The sequence below is a fragment of the Rhinoderma darwinii genome, chromosome 4, assembly GCF_050947455.1.
Source record: "Rhinoderma darwinii isolate aRhiDar2 chromosome 4, aRhiDar2.hap1, whole genome shotgun sequence".
NCBI classification, from domain to species: domain Eukaryota; kingdom Metazoa; phylum Chordata; class Amphibia; order Anura; family Rhinodermatidae; genus Rhinoderma; species Rhinoderma darwinii.
The window spans coordinates 289,160,008-289,181,586 of record NC_134690.1 but is presented as its reverse complement, the minus strand read 5'-3'; the positions used below and the strand labels follow the sequence as shown (position 1 = coordinate 289,181,586).

The window sequence follows — 21,579 nt, the reverse complement described above, 5'->3', positions numbered from 1 at the left end:
GTCTTTGATGCTGGGAGAGCATGGTGTGTTGTTGTTTGGCCTAGCAAGCAGGGTAGCCCGCTCTATGAATTATCAAGGCGTCACAAATAGGCTTCTACCTGGCTAGTCACGTTGCGCCTCATGACTTACACACTATTCCTCCATGTTTCACACACTTGCATCCCATTATTCATTTATTTTTTAGGCACTTCACTCATTACTGCCCCCTATATTTCACTCACATTATTACACGTGCACATACACTATTCATTTATTATTTCTTACTACACATCCCATGCACCACATACCACTCCCCTCAAGACTAGTGGGAGTGGCTATTATTATTTAAAGCACCTGCTCACTCGCCTTCATCAGCGTTCCAGACCTGGCTGTGTCCATTTGCAAGTATGGCCTTTTTCGGTGTTTTTGAATAAATGTCCTTGTTTTTATCTGTTTTGTCTGTACATCAGGAGCTTTTCGCTCCAGTTAGGGACTCGCAAGTCTGGGGATCCTTGTCGTGGATTGCGAGCTTGCGTCCTTTTGGCCAAAATGATCACTAATACCCCAGGTATTTTTCATTATTACTTATATTCGCTTCTTTTGGACACAGCCAGGTCTTTGATGCTGGGAGAGCATGGTGTGTTGTTGTTTGGCCTAGCAAGCAGGGTAGCCCGCTCTATGAATTATCAAGGCGTCACAAATAGGCTTCTACCTGGCTAGTCACGTTGCGCCTCATGACTTACACACTATTCCTCCATGTTTCACACACTTGCATCCCATTATTCATTTATTTTTTAGGCACTTCACTCATTACTGCCCCCTATATTTCACTCACATTATTACACTTGCACATACACTATTCATTTATTATTTCTTACTACACATCCCATGCACCACATACCACTCCCCTCAAGACTAGTGGGAGTGGCTATTATTATTTAAAGCACCTGCTCACTCGCCTTCATCAGCGTTCCAGACCTGGCTGTGTCCATTTGTAAGTATGGCCTTTTTCGGTGTTTTTGAATAAATGTCCTTGTTTTTATCTGTTTTGTCTGTACATCAGGAGCTTTTCGCTCCAGTTAGGGACTCGCAAGTCTGGGGATCCTTGTCGTGGATTGCGAGCTTGCGTCCTTTTGGCCAAAATGATCACTAATACCCCAGGTATTTTTCATTATTACTTATATTCGCTTCTTTTGGACACAGCCAGGTCTTTGATGCTGGGAGAGCATGGTGTGTTGTTGTTTGGCCTAGCAAGCAGGGTAGCCCGCTCTATGAATTATCAAGGCGTCACAAATAGGCTTCTACCTGGCTAGTCACGTTGCGCCTCATGACTTACACACTATTCCTCCATGTTTCACACACTTGCATCCCATTATTCATTTATTTTTTAGGCACTTCACTCATTACTGCCCCCTATATTTCACTCACATTATTACACTTGCACATACACTATTCATTTATTATTTCTTACTACACATCCCATGCACCACATACCACTCCCCTCAAGACTAGTGGGAGTGGCTATTATTATTTAAAGCACCTGCTCACTCGCCTTCATCAGCGTTCCAGACCTGGCTGTGTCCATTTGTAAGTATGGCCTTTTTCGGTGTTTTTGAATAAATGTCCTTGTTTTTATCTGTTTTGTCTGTACATCAGGAGCTTTTCGCTCCAGTTAGGGACTCGCAAGTCTGGGGATCCTTGTCGTGGATTGCGAGCTTGCGTCCTTTTGGCCAAAATGATCACTAATACCCCAGGTATTTTTCATTATTACTTATATTCGCTTCTTTTGGACACAGCCAGGTCTTTGATGCTGGGAGAGCATGGTGTGTTGTTGTTTGGCCTAGCAAGCAGGGTAGCCCGCTCTATGAATTATCAAGGCGTCACAAATAGGCTTCTACCTGGCTAGTCACGTTGCGCCTCATGACTTACACACTATTCCTCCATGTTTCACACACTTGCATCCCATTATTCATTTATTTTTTAGGCACTTCACTCATTACTGCCCCCTATATTTCACTCACATTATTACACTTGCACATACACTATTCATTTATTATTTCTTACTACACATCCCATGCACCACATACCACTCCCCTCAAGACTAGTGGGAGTGGCTATTATTATTTAAAGCACCTGCTCACTCGCCTTCATCAGCGTTCCAGACCTGGCTGTGTCCATTTGTAAGTATGGCCTTTTTCGGTGTTTTTGAATAAATGTCCTTGTTTTTATCTGTTTTGTCTGTACATCAGGAGCTTTTCGCTCCAGTTAGGGACTCGCAAGTCTGGGGATCCTTGTCGTGGATTGCGAGCTTGCGTCCTTTTGGCCAAAATGATCACTAATACCCCAGGTATTTTTCATTATTACTTATATTCGCTTCTTTTGGACACAGCCAGGTCTTTGATGCTGGGAGAGCATGGTGTGTTGTTGTTTGGCCTAGCAAGCAGGGTAGCCCGCTCTATGAATTATCAAGGCGTCACAAATAGGCTTCTACCTGGCTAGTCACGTTGCGCCTCATGACTTACACACTATTCCTCCATGTTTCACACACTTGCATCCCATTATTCATTTATTTTTTAGGCACTTCACTCATTACTGCCCCCTATATTTCACTCACATTATTACACGTGCACATACACTATTCATTTATTATTTCTTACTACACATCCCATGCACCACATACCACTCCCCTCAAGACTAGTGGGAGTGGCTATTATTATTTAAAGCACCTGCTCACTCGCCTTCATCAGCGTTCCAGACCTGGCTGTGTCCATTTGCAAGTATGGCCTTTTTCGGTGTTTTTGAATAAATGTCCTTGTTTTTATCTGTTTTGTCTGTACATCAGGAGCTTTTCGCTCCAGTTAGGGACTCGCAAGTCTGGGGATCCTTGTCGTGGATTGCGAGCTTGCGTCCTTTTGGCCAAAATGATCACTAATACCCCAGGTATTTTTCATTATTACTTATATTCGCTTCTTTTGGACACAGCCAGGTCTTTGATGCTGGGAGAGCATGGTGTGTTGTTGTTTGGCCTAGCAAGCAGGGTAGCCCGCTCTATGAATTATCAAGGCGTCACAAATAGGCTTCTACCTGGCTAGTCACGTTGCGCCTCATGACTTACACACTATTCCTCCATGTTTCACACACTTGCATCCCATTATTCATTTATTTTTTAGGCACTTCACTCATTACTGCCCCCTATATTTCACTCACATTATTACACTTGCACATACACTATTCATTTATTATTTCTTACTACACATCCCATGCACCACATACCACTCCCCTCAAGACTAGTGGGAGTGGCTATTATTATTTAAAGCACCTGCTCACTCGCCTTCATCAGCGTTCCAGACCTGGCTGTGTCCATTTGTAAGTATGGCCTTTTTCGGTGTTTTTGAATAAATGTCCTTGTTTTTATCTGTTTTGTCTGTACATCAGGAGCTTTTCGCTCCAGTTAGGGACTCGCAAGTCTGGGGATCCTTGTCGTGGATTGCGAGCTTGCGTCCTTTTGGCCAAAATGATCACTAATACCCCAGGTATTTTTCATTATTACTTATATTCGCTTCTTTTGGACACAGCCAGGTCTTTGATGCTGGGAGAGCATGGTGTGTTGTTGTTTGGCCTAGCAAGCAGGGTAGCCCGCTCTATGAATTATCAAGGCGTCACAAATAGGCTTCTACCTGGCTAGTCACGTTGCGCCTCATGACTTACACACTATTCCTCCATGTTTCACACACTTGCATCCCATTATTCATTTATTTTTTAGGCACTTCACTCATTACTGCCCCCTATATTTCACTCACATTATTACACTTGCACATACACTATTCATTTATTATTTCTTACTACACATCCCATGCACCACATACCACTCCCCTCAAGACTAGTGGGAGTGGCTATTATTATTTAAAGCACCTGCTCACTCGCCTTCATCAGCGTTCCAGACCTGGCTGTGTCCATTTGTAAGTATGGCCTTTTTCGGTGTTTTTGAATAAATGTCCTTGTTTTTATCTGTTTTGTCTGTACATCAGGAGCTTTTCGCTCCAGTTAGGGACTCGCAAGTCTGGGGATCCTTGTCGTGGATTGCGAGCTTGCGTCCTTTTGGCCAAAATGATCACTAATACCCCAGGTATTTTTCATTATTACTTATATTCGCTTCTTTTGGACACAGCCAGGTCTCTGATGCTGGGAGAGCATGGTGTGTTGTTGTTTGGCCTAGCAAGCAGGGTAGCCCGCTCTATGAATTATCAAGGCGTCACAAATAGGCTTCTACCTGGCTAGTCACGTTGCGCCTCATGACTTACACACTATTCCTCCATGTTTCACACACTTGCATCCCATTATTCATTTATTTTTTAGGCACTTCACTCATTACTGCCCCCTATATTTCACTCACATTATTACACTTGCACATACACTATTCATTTATTATTTCTTACTACACATCCCATGCACCACATACCACTCCCCTCAAGACTAGTGGGAGTGGCTATTATTATTTAAAGCACCTGCTCACTCGCCTTCATCAGCGTTCCAGACCTGGCTGTGTCCATTTGTAAGTATGGCCTTTTTCGGTGTTTTTGAATAAATGTCCTTGTTTTTATCTGTTTTGTCTGTACATCAGGAGCTTTTCGCTCCAGTTAGGGACTCGCAAGTCTGGGGATCCTTGTCGTGGATTGCGAGCTTGCGTCCTTTTGGCCAAAATGATCACTAATACCCCAGGTATTTTTCATTATTACTTATATTCGCTTCTTTTGGACACAGCCAGGTCTTTGATGCTGGGAGAGCATGGTGTGTTGTTGTTTGGCCTAGCAAGCAGGGTAGCCCGCTCTATGAATTATCAAGGCGTCACAAATAGGCTTCTACCTGGCTAGTCACGTTGCGCCTCATGACTTACACACTATTCCTCCATGTTTCACACACTTGCATCCCATTATTCATTTATTTTTTAGGCACTTCACTCATTACTGCCCCCTATATTTCACTCACATTATTACACTTGCACATACACTATTCATTTATTATTTCTTACTACACATCCCATGCACCACATACCACTCCCCTCAAGACTAGTGGGAGTGGCTATTATTATTTAAAGCACCTGCTCACTCGCCTTCATCAGCGTTCCAGACCTGGCTGTGTCCATTTGTAAGTATGGCCTTTTTCGGTGTTTTTGAATAAATGTCCTTGTTTTTATCTGTTTTGTCTGTACATCAGGAGCTTTTCGCTCCAGTTAGGGACTCGCAAGTCTGGGGATCCTTGTCGTGGATTGCGAGCTTGCGTCCTTTTGGCCAAAATGATCACTAATACCCCAGGTATTTTTCATTATTACTTATATTCGCTTCTTTTGGACACAGCCAGGTCTTTGATGCTGGGAGAGCATGGTGTGTTGTTGTTTGGCCTAGCAAGCAGGGTAGCCCGCTCTATGAATTATCAAGGCGTCACAAATAGGCTTCTACCTGGCTAGTCACGTTGCGCCTCATGACTTACACACTATTCCTCCATGTTTCACACACTTGCATCCCATTATTCATTTATTTTTTAGGCACTTCACTCATTACTGCCCCCTATATTTCACTCACATTATTACACTTGCACATACACTATTCATTTATTATTTCTTACTACACATCCCATGCACCACATACCACTCCCCTCAAGACTAGTGGGAGTGGCTATTATTATTTAAAGCACCTGCTCACTCGCCTTCATCAGCGTTCCAGACCTGGCTGTGTCCATTTGTAAGTATGGCCTTTTTCGGTGTTTTTGAATAAATGTCCTTGTTTTTATCTGTTTTGTCTGTACATCAGGAGCTTTTCGCTCCAGTTAGGGACTCGCAAGTCTGGGGATCCTTGTCGTGGATTGCGAGCTTGCGTCCTTTTGGCCAAAATGATCACTAATACCCCAGGTATTTTTCATTATTACTTATATTCGCTTCTTTTGGACACAGCCAGGTCTTTGATGCTGGGAGAGCATGGTGTGTTGTTGTTTGGCCTAGCAAGCAGGGTAGCCCGCTCTATGAATTATCAAGGCGTCACAAATAGGCTTCTACCTGGCTAGTCACGTTGCGCCTCATGACTTACACACTATTCCTCCATGTTTCACACACTTGCATCCCATTATTCATTTATTTTTTAGGCACTTCACTCATTACTGCCCCCTATATTTCACTCACATTATTACACTTGCACATACACTATTCATTTATTATTTCTTACTACACATCCCATGCACCACATACCACTCCCCTCAAGACTAGTGGGAGTGGCTATTATTATTTAAAGCACCTGCTCACTCGCCTTCATCAGCGTTCCAGACCTGGCTGTGTCCATTTGTAAGTATGGCCTTTTTCGGTGTTTTTGAATAAATGTCCTTGTTTTTATCTGTTTTGTCTGTACATCAGGAGCTTTTCGCTCCAGTTAGGGACTCGCAAGTCTGGGGATCCTTGTCGTGGATTGCGAGCTTGCGTCCTTTTGGCCAAAATGATCACTAATACCCCAGGTATTTTTCATTATTACTTATATTCGCTTCTTTTGGACACAGCCAGGTCTTTGATGCTGGGAGAGCATGGTGTGTTGTTGTTTGGCCTAGCAAGCAGGGTAGCCCGCTCTATGAATTATCAAGGCGTCACAAATAGGCTTCTACCTGGCTAGTCACGTTGCGCCTCATGACTTACACACTATTCCTCCATGTTTCACACACTTGCATCCCATTATTCATTTATTTTTTAGGCACTTCACTCATTACTGCCCCCTATATTTCACTCACATTATTACACTTGCACATACACTATTCATTTATTATTTCTTACTACACATCCCATGCACCACATACCACTCCCCTCAAGACTAGTGGGAGTGGCTATTATTATTTAAAGCACCTGCTCACTCGCCTTCATCAGCGTTCCAGACCTGGCTGTGTCCATTTGTAAGTATGGCCTTTTTCGGTGTTTTTGAATAAATGTCCTTGTTTTTATCTGTTTTGTCTGTACATCAGGAGCTTTTCGCTCCAGTTAGGGACTCGCAAGTCTGGGGATCCTTGTCGTGGATTGCGAGCTTGCGTCCTTTTGGCCAAAATGATCACTAATACCCCAGGTATTTTTCATTATTACTTATATTCGCTTCTTTTGGACACAGCCAGGTCTTTGATGCTGGGAGAGCATGGTGTGTTGTTGTTTGGCCTAGCAAGCAGGGTAGCCCGCTCTATGAATTATCAAGGCGTCACAAATAGGCTTCTACCTGGCTAGTCACGTTGCGCCTCATGACTTACACACTATTCCTCCATGTTTCACACACTTGCATCCCATTATTCATTTATTTTTTAGGCACTTCACTCATTACTGCCCCCTATATTTCACTCACATTATTACACTTGCACATACACTATTCATTTATTATTTCTTACTACACATCCCATGCACCACATACCACTCCCCTCAAGACTAGTGGGAGTGGCTATTATTATTTAAAGCACCTGCTCACTCGCCTTCATCAGCGTTCCAGACCTGGCTGTGTCCATTTGTAAGTATGGCCTTTTTCGGTGTTTTTGAATAAATGTCCTTGTTTTTATCTGTTTTGTAGATACTCAGAGAAGCAGGCACGTGGTGTAGCAGACACTTGGCAGAGATGATGCTTGGCAAGGTAGATGACACTGGACAAGGCAGATAACACTAGATGTGGCAAATGACAGTGGATGTAACAGATGTCGCTGGCAGATGACACGGAACGTGATAGGTAGAACAACATGACTCCAACATTAGATACAGCTCAGGAACAAACACAGTTACAGGATACAGGAAGCAGGATATGGGAACACAGGGAGCAAGATACAACTAAGGGACCATTTGCTTAGAATAACATGGGAATAGAACAACAACACTCAGGCAAGGAGTGCAAGGGCAGAGCCCTTTATATAGTCCAGGATGTAAGGGGATAGGTTAGAGAAGACTTTGTTGGTGAGCACGCTGGCCCTTTAAGGTTGGGGAAGAGCACGGGCGCACACCCTAGAGGCAGGAGAGTGCAGCCATGTGTGTTGGCGTCCCGCCGATGAGTACAGCGTGCCGGCAGTCAGCGACCGTGGATACAACAGTACCCCCCCTTACGCCCCTCTCTTTAGGTCCAGAGCATAGGAGGAATCTCTTGAGGAGAGTTGGGGCATTAACGTTCTCTTCTGGCTCCCAGGACCTCTCCTCAGGACCAAACCCTTTCCAGTCCACCAGATAGAATGTCATTCCTCCTACTCTCTTGTAGTCCAGGATCTCCTTGACCACAAAGATGTCAGAAGAACCGGTGGGAGCAATTTCAGAACTAAGAGATTTACTGTAACGGTTCAGGTCCACAGGCTTTAGGAGGGAAACATGGAACGAGTTGGGGATTCTGAGAGTAGAAAGCAGTCGAAGCTTATAGGACTGTGGGTTTATCTGTTGTAGCACCTCGAAGGGACCGAGGAACATGGGAGCGAATTTGTGGGAAGGGATCTTCAGACGAATGTTCTTAGAAGAAAGCCAGACCTTGACTCTGGGGAGAAACTGAGGAGGAACCCTTCTGTTCCCATCGGCATGTTTTCATGCGATCCACTGTCTGAAGAATCGCGGACGTGGTCTGCTGCCAGATGCGAAGAGACGTCCCGAATATAGAATTGGCTGCAGGCACCTGAGACATAGTTGGCCCTGGAAGAGGAACTCGTGGGTGCTGACTGTATACAATATAGAACGGAGAGGAAGCAGTAGACTTGCTTGTGTGGTTATTGTATGAGAAGTCCACCCAAGGCAGGAGCTGTACCCAATTGTCATGTTGGACAGAGACATAATGATGGAGATAATTCCCTAGTATTTGGTTGATCCTCTCCACTTAACCGTTAGACTGTGGGTGACAGGCAGAAGAGAAGTCCCGCTTCACATGTAAAAGATTACACTGGGCTCTCCAGAACTTAGACGTGAAGTGCACACACCGGTCAGAAACAATTTGAAGAGGTAGTCCATTTAAACGAAAGATAAGTTGGACGAACAGAGCTGCCAGATGAGGAGCTGATGGAAGGCCGGTTAAAAGGAAAATGAAAAAGCAAAAAATGGCTCAGTCCTGAAATAATTAAGGATGTGACTCTACACAATCTTTTATTACATTCCTGCCATCAAATATTATACTGTGATACGGAAATCCCTCCTCAACGGTACTGGGCCTCATGCACAAAAACTGTTCTACTAAAAAGCTGTCAGCTTTAATTTTTCAAGAGCATATTTGTAAATAAAAGACAAAAGACACTATGTATTAGAATAATAGAGTTGACAAATTGATTATGCAAGCTAGCTAAAATAAATTTCCTGCATAAAAACATTTAAATTCTCACATGCTGCAAAAGACAGTATTTATCTTACAAAGGTAATGTCACGAAGCGGGTGCGGACCTACTAGACCATACTGCGTAGCCGGATGGCAGCTGGCCAAACAGGTATTGTACAGAGTCTATAGTCCAGAAAGGGTACCTGAGGCAATGTAGACAGTAGCAAGGCAGGCTCGGCTGGGACCAGGCAGCAGGTAGACGTCAGGCGTGGAGTAGTAGAACAGGCGGGGAGATGCAGCAAAACACGACAACAGCTCAGCACGGCAGTAGACCAGGATGGTACTGGATAGCACGGGAAACGGGATACAGGTACGGGGAACACTGGGAAGCTGGAAGACACTTAGGAAACCATTTGCAAGACAGACTTTGGGAAACAACAACAACGCTCAGGCGAGGATAAGAAGGGCGGTGACTTTCTTTATAGTCCAGGAATTCATGAGTTGATGATGATGATTTTCATGTGCGTGCGCTGGCCCTTTAAGAGCGGGCACGAGCGCGCGCGCGTGCACCCTCCGGGAGACCGGCTCGATGCCCGGAAGTGAGTGCCGGCGCCTCACAGGGGGCGACGCAGCACAGCAGCAGGGCGTCCATGGCCGCGGTCGTCGAGGGGTATGTTAGAACAACAGACCACGGCCATAGACGTTACAGTTAACATCTGTTCAAAGCAACTTTACTACCAGAATTCAATTATTTGTTATATAATCTTCCTATCAAGCTACTAAGGCAATTTCTAAACAACCGATGCATTTGGTTTGGGCTTAAATGTGGGCACCGCATTTATATAGGATTGGGTGCTATCCAAACAACCCAAGAAAATAACGTAAGGCAATAACAAAATATTTAAAAAAGATGTGCGAAATATATCAGGTGCACACCAAAAATACTACATAGTCTTTACTGTATTCAAAGTATGGTATATAAAATGTGCTTAACTTTCTTATTAAGATAAAAATATATAAACATATAACATTTCAAAACTCTATTTTATCGTATATCCCAATAACATGTGGCAAAATTAAAAGTATGCATTTCCATATTCCGTCCCAAGAAATCCATACACAAATAAATGTAGTCTTTTAGACCAAAAGGAACCTATGTTAATATATATTTGATCCAAAAATATTGTTTATATATACAGTATATACCAGGGGTCTCAAGCACGCGGCACACGGGCCGCATGCGGCCCCTGGAGCAGTCATCTGCGGCCCGCGGAACACAGAGCCGCTAGTACAGACTCTGCTCCGGGACTCTGTGGAATTCCGTGACATCGCTGTCCACATATGGAAAGCAATGTCTGGGGCTTCCCCAGAGCCGGAGTCGCGTGCAGAGCACTAGTATCGGCTCTGCTTCGGCACTCTGTGGAATTCCCTGACATCGCTGTCCATATATGGACAGTGTTGTCAGAGTCTTCCCCAAAGCAGAGTCCCGAGCAGAGCGCTAGTACAGGCTCTGCTCCGGGACTCTGGGGAATCCCCTGACATCGCTGTCCTCATATTGACAGCGATGTTTGGGGCTTCCCCAGAGCCTGAGTCCCGTGCAGAGCGCTAGTATCGGCTCTGCTCCGGGACTCTTTGGAATTCCCTGACATCGCTGTCCATACATCGACAGTGAAGTCAGGGGCTTCCCCAGAGCAGGAGTCACAGTGATGTCAGGAGCACAGCTGGAGTCCCAGGAAGATCCAACTAGTCTCTGCCCGGGACTCCAGCTCTGGGGTTGCCCCGGATATCACATTCCCGTCCAGGAGAATCGCTTGACGTTACAGTGTATGGACAGTGACGTCAGGGGATACAACAGCAGAGGAATCCCCAGCCAAAGCGTCGGCAACGCTCTGGCTGGGGATTCCACTCCTAGAGGGAGCGCCAATGTAGCTATCTACTTGGGGTGAGTGTGGCATTATCCGCAGAGGGAACTGTGGCAGCATCTGCGGAGGGCACTGTGGCAGCATCTGCGGAGGACACTGTGGCAGCATCTGCGGAGGGCACTGTGGCAGCATCTGCGGAGGGCACTGTGGCAGCATCTATAGAGGGCACTGTGGCAGCATGCACGGAGGGCACTGTGGCAGCATGCACGGAGGGCACAGTGGTAGCATGTACAGAGGGCACTGTGGCAGCATGTACAGAGGGCACTGTGACAGCATGTACAGAGGGCACTGTGGCATTATTTACAGAGGGCACTGTGGCATTATCTACAGAGGGCACTGTGGCATTATCTACAGAGGGCACTGTGGCATTATCTACAGAGGGCACTGTGGCATTATCTACAGAGGGCACTGTGGCATTATCTACAGAGGACACTGTGGCATTATCTACAGAGGGCACTGTGGCATTATCTACAGAGGGCACTGTAAAACTATCTAAAAAGGGGCTGCCCAATCTTGACATGTGTGTCTGCCAAACACTGCCAACTGAGGCGCCGAACTGCATTTAGCGACACTTAAACGGGAAAACTGGATTGTTGAAATAAGCACATGGAGAATTCTCTCAAATTTTAAACCTAGTGGTATTATTATAGTAATGTAGTATTAGTATTATAGTAATATAGTGTTATAATAGTTCAAATAACGAATTGATTAACAATAATTTTGTATTGTATCAAATTTGAAAGTAATGTGGCCCGTCAACTTCCCATTTTTTCTATATGTGGCCCACTTACCCGGTCGAGTTTGAGACCCCTGGTATACACATACACGTTTACACACTTGTGAAAAAGAACATTCCATGTAAAGTTTATTATTTTTTAACATACGTATACAATACTTGATCTTCATGTTTTAAACATGTAATATAGTATAAAGCTGATGTAATTGAACAAAAATTACAAATTGACTAAGGCTGTGTTCACATCAGCGTTGTCTTTCCGTTGAGGGGATCCGTCTGACCTTTGCATCGGGGGAACCCCTCAACGGAAAGGCAAATGGAAACCTTAGCTTCCGTTTGCATCACCATTGATTTCAATGGTGATGGAAACTTTGCTAATGGTTTCGGTTTGTCACCGTTGTGTGAGGGTTCCGTTGTTTTGACGGAGTCAATATCGAGGTCGACTACGCTATTGACCAGCAAAAAATAGTGCATGTCCTATTTTTTTCATTTACGGACTCTCCTATATTTTATAATGTGAGCACGGCCCGCAAATGTGGGCGACAGTCGATAGGCCCGCCCACGGCCCATCCGTGGAGTGTTTACTGACCGTGAATACTCCTTGGACGTGTGCATGAGGCCTGTTGTAAAATTTACACTTTGTATGGTTGTAACAACCACTATGCACGTAATTTTTTTAGACTTACAAGACGTGTTTGTTGATTTGGTGAGATCCGTAATTCTCAGTACAATGGGCTTTGTCATCCTATGCCCATTTTCTTCTCTGTTTTTACTACTCGTGGTACCGTCATTTACTGTTTGTTATTTTATGTGCTAAAAATTTTTATCATATTTATACCATTCTGGGGATTTGTATTCCTTATGGTCTTTTCTAAGTTCTATAGAATGTGAAGGAGCCCATTTACCCTCTTAATGAGGTTTGTAGGTTATGTATTGAGTTTGTACACCGACTGTGACATGTATGCTGCTGCTCAGGGCACAATCTGCAGCCTCTCGTGTGCCTTAGGGTGTGTTTTAAGGCGTATTTCAGGGGGTAAACACCTCGAAACATGTCTGAAAAACGGTAGCTAAACGCCTACAAACATCTACCCATGAAATCAATAAAAAAAACACAGCGTAAAAAGGAGCATGTCACTTTTGCTCTGTTATTAGGCTTGCTAACTTAAGTGGCTTGTGGATCAAGAGGAGTTATTAAACCAGATTGGCTTGCTGTGTTCTTGTGTGTGATACTGTGTGTGAAACTGTGTTTGATATATGAAATAAGTGCTTGCTAATAGAAGCTAGCAAAACTGACACAATTTAAAACCCTTTTTTTCCTTATTAGCTTCTGTTCTGCTGTGCAGCTGACTAGGGGGAGGGCTTAATTGCTCTCAGGCGATATAAATTAGCCTGCAGGTCTCAGTTGAGCTTGCTCTTTGTTTAGGCTTGCTAAATTAAGTGGCTTGTGGATCACGTGGAGTTATTAAACCGGAGTTGAAAAGAGGAGTTAAAGTACCTGTAAGTACTCATCTTTTCTTTTACTTTAACAATTGTTCACTGTTTTTTTGTAACTGGGATAATGGACAGCAATATTGGAGGTTTTATTCAGTTTTCCATATGTATGCACGACTGGAGCTGGAGTTCAAGGGTGAATACCTCTGTGTCAGATGTGAGCATGTTGTTCACCTGGAAGCTCGCATTAGAGATCTGGAGGAGCAAAATGCAACACTGAGGGCGATAGACAACCTTAAGCGGAGCATGCTGCTCACTGAGCAAGCAGTTAGTGGGGTAGAACTGGAGGGTGAAGACATGGGTCAGCAGGATCATGCAAGTAGCTGAATTAAAGTAGAAAGGGGTCCAAGAAAAGGAAGGCCAATCCTGTTTCTGATATTCCAAGCAAAATTGCCAAGTCGGGTGATGATGCGATGGTGTCAGTGTCAGAAATGGCAGCCCTAGTGGATACTGATCTCACTAACAGCCGGAATAACAAACCAGCTAGTAGTCGGCGGGATGGAAATGCAGGTAAGGTTAGACAATTAGTAGTTATAGGGGATTCTATAATCAGGACGACGGATAGAATAATTTGTCGCCAAGACCGGCTTAACGGAATGGTTTGCTGTCTCCCTTGTGCCAGGGTTCGGCATGTGGTGGAATGGGTGGATAAATTACTGGGAGGGGCTGGTGATGATCCAGCTGTCGTGGTCCATGTGGGTACCAACGATAGAATACATGGTAGGTTGAGGAGCCTTAAGAATAATTTGAAAGAACTAGGCTACATGCTGAAGGGAAGGACCTCCAAGGTAGTATTCTCAGGAATACTGAACAACCTAAACAAACCAGAATTTTGATTATATGTGGGTTTTGGCTATTCAGTGCCCACGTTTACTTTCTTTCCTGTGGGTTATTTTTGTGTGTGTTTTAGTCATCTTTGGATGGTTGACTCTGTTTGTCCATGGTCTGTTCCATCTGACCCTGCTGTATTTTTTTCCGTGTATGGATCCTCTTTTATCCTGTATTATGCCATTGTGTAATATATTTAATAAAGATTTTTGTACTCTTGTATATCATCAGTATACAATTTCTTTGAGGGTCATGTCCCTTTCTTTGGTTCGCTTTTAGGTTGTCTTCTCAGGAATACTGCCTGTACTATGCGCATCACAGGAAAGACAGTGGGAGCTCAGGGAGTTAAATGCATGGCTTAAGTCTTGGTGTAGAGGAGAAGGCTTTGGGTTCCTAGAACACTGGGCTAACTTTTCATTGGGGTACAAACTGTATTCTGCAGATGATTTGCACCTAAATGGAAGGGGGTCCGCTGTGCTGGGGGAGATAATTCTAGCTGGGGTGGCGGAGTCTTTAAACTAGGGCTGAGGAGGGAGGTGTCACGATCGGTGGGGATGTGGACCCACTAGGCCAAACTGCCGTAGCAGAGTAGCAGCTGGCCAAACAACAGTCCTAGTACAAGATGATAGTCCAGACAGTAATGGAGTCTCGGCACAGATTAACTTTCAGACACCAGACATGGTGTATATCAGCAAGCGTGACAGGTGGCACAACTACTCCACCACTCTAAGGCACAGGAACAAATATAGCACGGGATACAGGATACAAGTAGAAGGGCAAGGGAACAACGGGAACAGGATAACACTAAGGAACCATTTGCTAAGACTAACATGGGTAAACACAACAATGCTCAGGCAATGAGTGAAAGGGCAGAGCCCCTTTATAGTCTAGGGTGATCATAAGCTAATTAGAGATTCTTTTCATGTGCGCGCACTGGCCCTTTAAGGCCTTGCACGAGCACGCGCGTGCACCCTACGGGACCCAGTGAAGCAAGGCAGAAGTGAATGCTGGTGTCTCCTAGCAAAGAGATGCCGGCCAGCACTCACAAAGACATAGCCGCAGCAATCGAGGGGTGAGTAGGAAAGACAGTCCGTTACAGGAGGTCAATGTAGAAAATAAAGGGGTAGTTACGTTAGATAGGGGTCAGACTAAATTGGTGGGGGGAGAAATAGACTGTGGGGAGAGGACTAGACAACAGGATAAGGAAATCCTTTTGTTACAAAACAGCAATGAAAATAAAAATGCTTAAATAATGTCAAATAATCGCATTTTTGATACTGAAAGTGAATAATTGAAAGGCAAGTTAAAGTGTATGTTCACAAATGACAGAAGTCTAGCAAGCAAAATGGGGGAGCTAGAAGCCTTGGTACTGGAGAAACATACAAATATAGTTGGTGTTGCTGAAACATGGCTAGACTCTTCACACAACTGGGCTGTAAATCTACAGGGTTTTACACTGTTTCGGAAAGACAGGACAAATAGGAAAGGCGGTGGTGTATGTCTGTATGTGAGATGTGATATGAAGGTGAGTGTGAAAGAGACAATAGTGGGTGAAGACTGTGAGGAGATTGAAACCTTGTAGGTGGAATTACAAACAGAGGTAAACACTGAAAAAATGTACTTTTGGTGTAATCTATAGATGCCCCCAATATAACTGAGGAGATGGAAGGTCAGCTATATAAAAAAAAATGGAGCAGGCTGCACAGGCTGGTACAGTAGTGACAATGGGAGATTTTAATTACCGGGATATTAATTGGTGTCATGGTTCGGCTTCAACTGCAAAGGGGATACATTTCCTCAACCGGTTGCAGGAAAATTTTATGGGCTAGTTTGTGGAAGACCCGACTAGAGGTGAAGCTCTGTTGGATCTGGTCATTTCTAATAATGCAGAGCTTGTTGGGAATGTCAATGTTCGTGAAAACCTCGGAAACAGTGATCACAGTATAGTTATATTTTACCGATACTGTAAAAAATCAAACACAGGCTGGGAGGGAAAAAACACTTAATTTTAAGAAGGCCAATTTCCCCAGGATAAGGGCTGCAATTCAGGATATAGACTGGGAACAACTAATGTCAAATAATGGTACAAATGATAAATGGGAGATTTTAAAATCTACTTTGGGTAATTATAGTGCAAAATTTATTCCTATAGGTAACAAGTATAAATGACTAAAATTAAACCCCACATGGCTTACACCTTCTGTAAAAAGGGCAATATATATATTAAAAAAAAGGCATTTGAAAAATACAAATCTGAGGGTACAGCTGTAGCCTTTATAAATTATAAAGAGCATAATAAAATCTGTAAAAAGGTAATAAAATCAGCAAAAATACAAAATGAAAGGCAGGTTGCCAATAATAGTAAAACAAATCCCCAAAAATTCTTTAAGTATGTAAATGCAAAAAAGCCAAGGTCTGAACATGTAGGACCCCTAAATAGTGGTAATGAGGAGTTGGTCACAGGGGATCAAGAGAAGGCATTGTTACTAAATGGGTTCTTTAGCTCTGTATATACAACAGAAGAAGGAGCAGCTGATGTAGCAGGTGCTAGGTCTTCCGTGGGTAATTATAGACCAGTAAGCTTAACATCCATCGTGGGGAAAATGTTTGAGGGGCTATTGAGGGACTATATACAGCACTAAGTGACAAAAAATAGTATTATAAGTGACAGCCAGCCCGGTTTTACTAAGGACAGAAGTTCTCAAATCAACCTGATTTGTTTTTATGAAGAGGTGTGCAGAAGCCTAGACAGAGGGGCCGCTGTGGATATAGTATTTTTGGACTTTGCAAAGGCATTTGACACTGTTCCTTACAGATGTCTAATGGGTAAATTAAGGACTTTAAGTTTAGAAAGTGTAGTTTGTAATTGGATTGAGAATTGGCTCAAGGACCGTATCCAGAGAGTTGTGATCAATGATTCCTACTCTGAGTGGTCCCCGGTTATAAGTGGTGTACCCCAGGGTTCCGTGCTGGGACCACTATTATTAAACTTATTTATTAATGATATAGAGGATGGGATTAATAGCACTATTTCTATTTTTGAAGATGACACCAAGCTATGTAGTATTTTTCAGTCTATGGAAGATGTTCGTAAATTGCAAACTGATTTGAACACACTAAGTGTTTGGGCATCCACTTGGCAAATTAAGTTTAATGTAGATAAATGTAAAGTTATGCATCTGGGTACCAACAATCTGCATGCATCATATGTCCCAGGGGGAGCTACACTGGGGGAGTCACTTGTTGAGAAGGATCTGGGTGTACTTGTAAATCATAAACTAAATAACAGCATGCAATGTCAATCAGCTGCTCCAAAGGCCAGCAAGAAATTGTTGTGTATTAAAAGAGGCATGGACTCGTGGGACAGGGATATAATATTACCACTTTACAAAGCATTAGTCAGGCCTCATCTAGAATATGGAGTTTAGTTCTGGGCTACAGTTCATAGAAAGGATGCCCTGGAGTTGGAAAAAATATAAAGAAGAGCAATGAAACTAATAAGGGGCATGACGAATCTAAGTGATGAGGAAATATGAAAAGAATTAAACCTATTTAGCCTTGCAAAGAGACGACTAAGGGGGCACATAATTAACTTATATAAATATATGTAAAGTACAGTGAAGTTTACCGCTCAGACGGCACTGGTAACAGTCCAATATCATTCAGTATGGGCTCTCTCCCAGAAAAATGCAGTGGACAGTCCGCAATCCAATGAGGGTGTGGATGGTAATTCTTATCCTTGTAGTTCCACCAAGCTCCTTATCGTCTCTCTCCACATTCAAAGATGCCCCAGAGGAAGCCGGAAGGGCGAAACCCAGGGTCGGGCGAGAGTGTTTGGCGTGCCGCCTAGAAATTTTAAAGATTTTTACTTACCTTGATGCTTTTATTTCTTGTTACTTCTGTGAGTATGAATTAAACTTGGCGTGGAGCAATCTTTTTGCAGAGGGTGTTGCACTATGTGTCTTCCTTTTTCCATCTATTAGAGACATAAGATCCTTTTCCTACCAGGAGTTCTTTGAATGTGGAGAGAGACGATAAGGAGCTTGGTGGAACTACAAGGATAAGAATTACCATCCACACCCTCATTGGATTGCGGACTGTCCACTGCATTTTTCTGGGAGAGAGCCCATACTGAATGATATTGGACTGTTACCAGTGCCATCTGAGCGGTAAACTTCACTGTACTTTATATATGTTATTTAGGGTATTTGTTGGATCATACCCAATTTAGTTTTGCCTGCTCCGGTCTGAGAGAGATTTTGTGGGTATTTGAGCCAAGAGAAACCACCATTATATTTATATAAATATATGAATGGCACATGCAAAAAATATGGTGAAATTCTGTTCCAGGTAAAAATAAAAAAAAAAGGGGGCACTCCCTCCGTCTGGAGAAAAAAAAGTTTCAATCTGCAGAGCCGACAAGCCTTCTTTACTGTGAGAATTGTCAATCTATGGAATAGTCTACCGCAGGAGCTGGTCATGGCAGTAACAGTAGACGGCTTTAAAAAAAAAGGCTTGTGGATGTATGTGTAGAAATGTTTCCCTTCCCTTTTTCCATCCCTTGGTTGAATTTGATGGACATGTGTCTTTTTTCAACCGTACTATGTAACTATGTAACTTTTCTGAAAATAGCTCCGTAATTTTCAGCTGTTTTTTATTTTGTTTTTTGAACGTACCCTTACACCTGCATGCGTAGCTCTCCAGCATCCTGCTCACAGTTTGGAATGATCTAACTATAGCTTCTAAAAGATGCAATATAGACACACCCTACTTTGTGATGTCAAGGCAAGATATCACAGGACATATAGTTACCAGAGCTACTGCCCAACTAGCAGTCTATTGTATTTTTTTTGTGGATTTAGGCCTGATTTACACGAGCGTGTGCGTTTTGCGCGCGCAAAAAACGCTGCGTTTTGCGCGCGCAAAAGGCACTTGACAGCTCCGTGTGTCATCCGTGTATGATGCGCGGCTGCGTGATTTTCGCGCAGCCGCCATCATAGAGATGAGGCTAGTCGACGCCCGTCACTGTCCAAGGTGCTGAAAGAGCTAACTGATCGGCAGTAACTCTTTCAGCACCCTCGACAGTGAATGCCGATCACAATATACACCAACCTGTGAATAAAAAAAGACGTTCAAACTTACCATGAACTGCCTGCTTCCTCCAGTCCGGTCTCCCGGCCGTTGCCTTGGTGACGCGTCCCTCTCTTGTCATCCGGCCCCACCTCCCATGATGACGCGGCAGTCCATGAGACCGCTGTGGCCTGTGATTGGCTGCAGCTGTCACTTGGACTGAATTGTCATCCCGGAAGGTCGGACTGGAGGAAGGAGCCGGGACTTATCGGTAAGTCCGAACTTCTGTTTTTTTTCACACGTATATGTATATTGTGATCGAAAGTCACTGTCCATGGTGCTGAAACAGTTTAAGTCTTTCAGCACCGTGGGCAGTGACTGTCTCCTGACGTCGCGTACCCGAACATTTTTTGCCGGGTTCGGTCAAAACGAGTTCGGCCGAACCCGGTGAAGTTCGGTGCGCTCATCTCTAATTTGACACTCCGTTTGGATGTTTGTAAACAGAAAAGCACGTGGTGTTTTTCTGTTTACATTCATCCTTTTGACAGCTCTTGCGCGAATCACGCAGTTCGTACGGAAGTGCTTCCGTGCGGCATGCGTGGTTTTCACGCACCCATTGACTTCAATGGGTGCGTGAATGCGCGAAAATCGCACGATTATAGAACATGTCGTGAGTTTTACGCAACGCACTCACGCTGCGCAAAATTCACGCATAGTCTAAACTGCCCCATAGAGTAATATAGGTGCGTACGACACGCGTGAAAAGCACGCTCGTCGCACGCGCGTATATTACGCTCGTGTAAATGAGGCCTTATATTGTATATATAACATGGTTTATATTGTACAGTATGATAGAAGATAGATCAAACAAAATACAAACTTTATTCTTTCAATAATACTGTGCGCTCAAGATCGTAAATGTAACTGTTCACCTGTTTATTTTCTTAAGTCTTGCCTGCTTAGTTACTTATTACCTCTGCTTTATTAGGGTATAGCTATAATCCATGACTACAATTTAGCTGCATTATACAAGGGAGAAAATCTGCGTACACATGGCACACAACGTAGCCCGTACAGCTTTCATCCACTGCTGTACAGACTCAATGCCCAGGGCTACTGCAAATGACCAATAACATTCCATACTGCCTCAACTTTTTCCTGTCAGATACAATAGTAAGTTAATTATTATTTTTTTAATTTATTGTTTCACTCCAATATATTACACACAATGTATTTTCACACATTAAATAACAAACATGAATATGAAACTCTAAAATGTCCTACCATTCCATGATTTAGCCAGGGTGGTATGAAATTATCCAGCAGCTTCGGATATACTAGCTCCCTGTCATATATGTAAATAACCCAGAACATCGTCACTACAAACTGAAAACAGAAAAAAACAAACATGAAAATCAGTAAAGTGTTACCCAAACACTGTTTCCAATATATTCAATGTCAGTACATTGTTGTGCCTAATGATTTCTTAGGTCTGTAAAAAAGAGAACATGTGCATCTCAAGCAATATAATTATTATTTTTTTAATTGAACAGCAAATAACAACATAGAGGACCAGTCAGAGAACAAGCTAATCCATGCATACATCATGATTAGGAAAAACAGACTCGCAGGCCTGACATGTTGTCTAGATACACAGTAGGTACATTAATAAACATATAAACAAAAAGAACTATATACATAAACGTTCCCATGTCAGCCTCAAAGCCATTAATGAGTGTCAATTGCACCTATAAACAAAGTTAAGGAAAGGGGGAAGCGTCACATAGGTCACACAATCATGAATTTGGTAAAGGACAAATTCAAGAAGCAGCCGTAAGGTGTCTGGAGGCAACAGGGAGAGGAGTGGTGTGGTTAGAGTGTAAGTAATATATATTTTTACTATTTTGTTATAGAGAATCTGTCATCAAAATTGCCCTTTTCTATGCATTTGGACCAATCATTTTAGAATGATACAATACTATGTGACAGTTATTTCCTTCATATAACTTTGTGATCCTTCTGAACTTTATGACGTCACTGGATCACGCCGGCCTACATAAGTACCCCATCGGCGTAGTAGAGCAGCTCTGTTTGTTGCGGGAACGGGGCCAAGATGAGTACAATTTGTTTGGGGTACACTGTCTACAAGTGTGATGTGGGGGGCTGCATGGTGCGATCTACAAACTATCTACCCAGTCAAAAGTTTGCTATGGGGCCCAGTCTTTCCTAGTTATGCCCCTGATCACTGCTGCCTGTCTAGGGTACAGATCTTGCTATAA

The 21,579-nt window shown here is 43.4% G+C and overlaps 1 protein-coding gene across 2 annotated transcripts in view; it reads right to left on the bottom strand.

The window, feature by feature from the left end:
• The window catches only part of AIG1 (androgen induced 1), a 458,548-nt gene that overhangs the window by 231,403 nt on the left and 205,566 nt on the right, over positions 1 to 21,579 (bottom strand). Inside the window, exon 3 of one of the 2 annotated variants that reach the window (XM_075864338.1) lies at positions 20,585 to 20,686. The exons of the other annotated variant lie outside the window; for it this stretch is intronic. Within the exon in view, the coding sequence (XP_075720453.1) occupies positions 20,585 to 20,686 (102 nt within the window). The remainder of the gene's footprint in view (positions 1 to 20,584; positions 20,687 to 21,579) is intronic. 2 annotated transcript variants of the gene reach the window in all.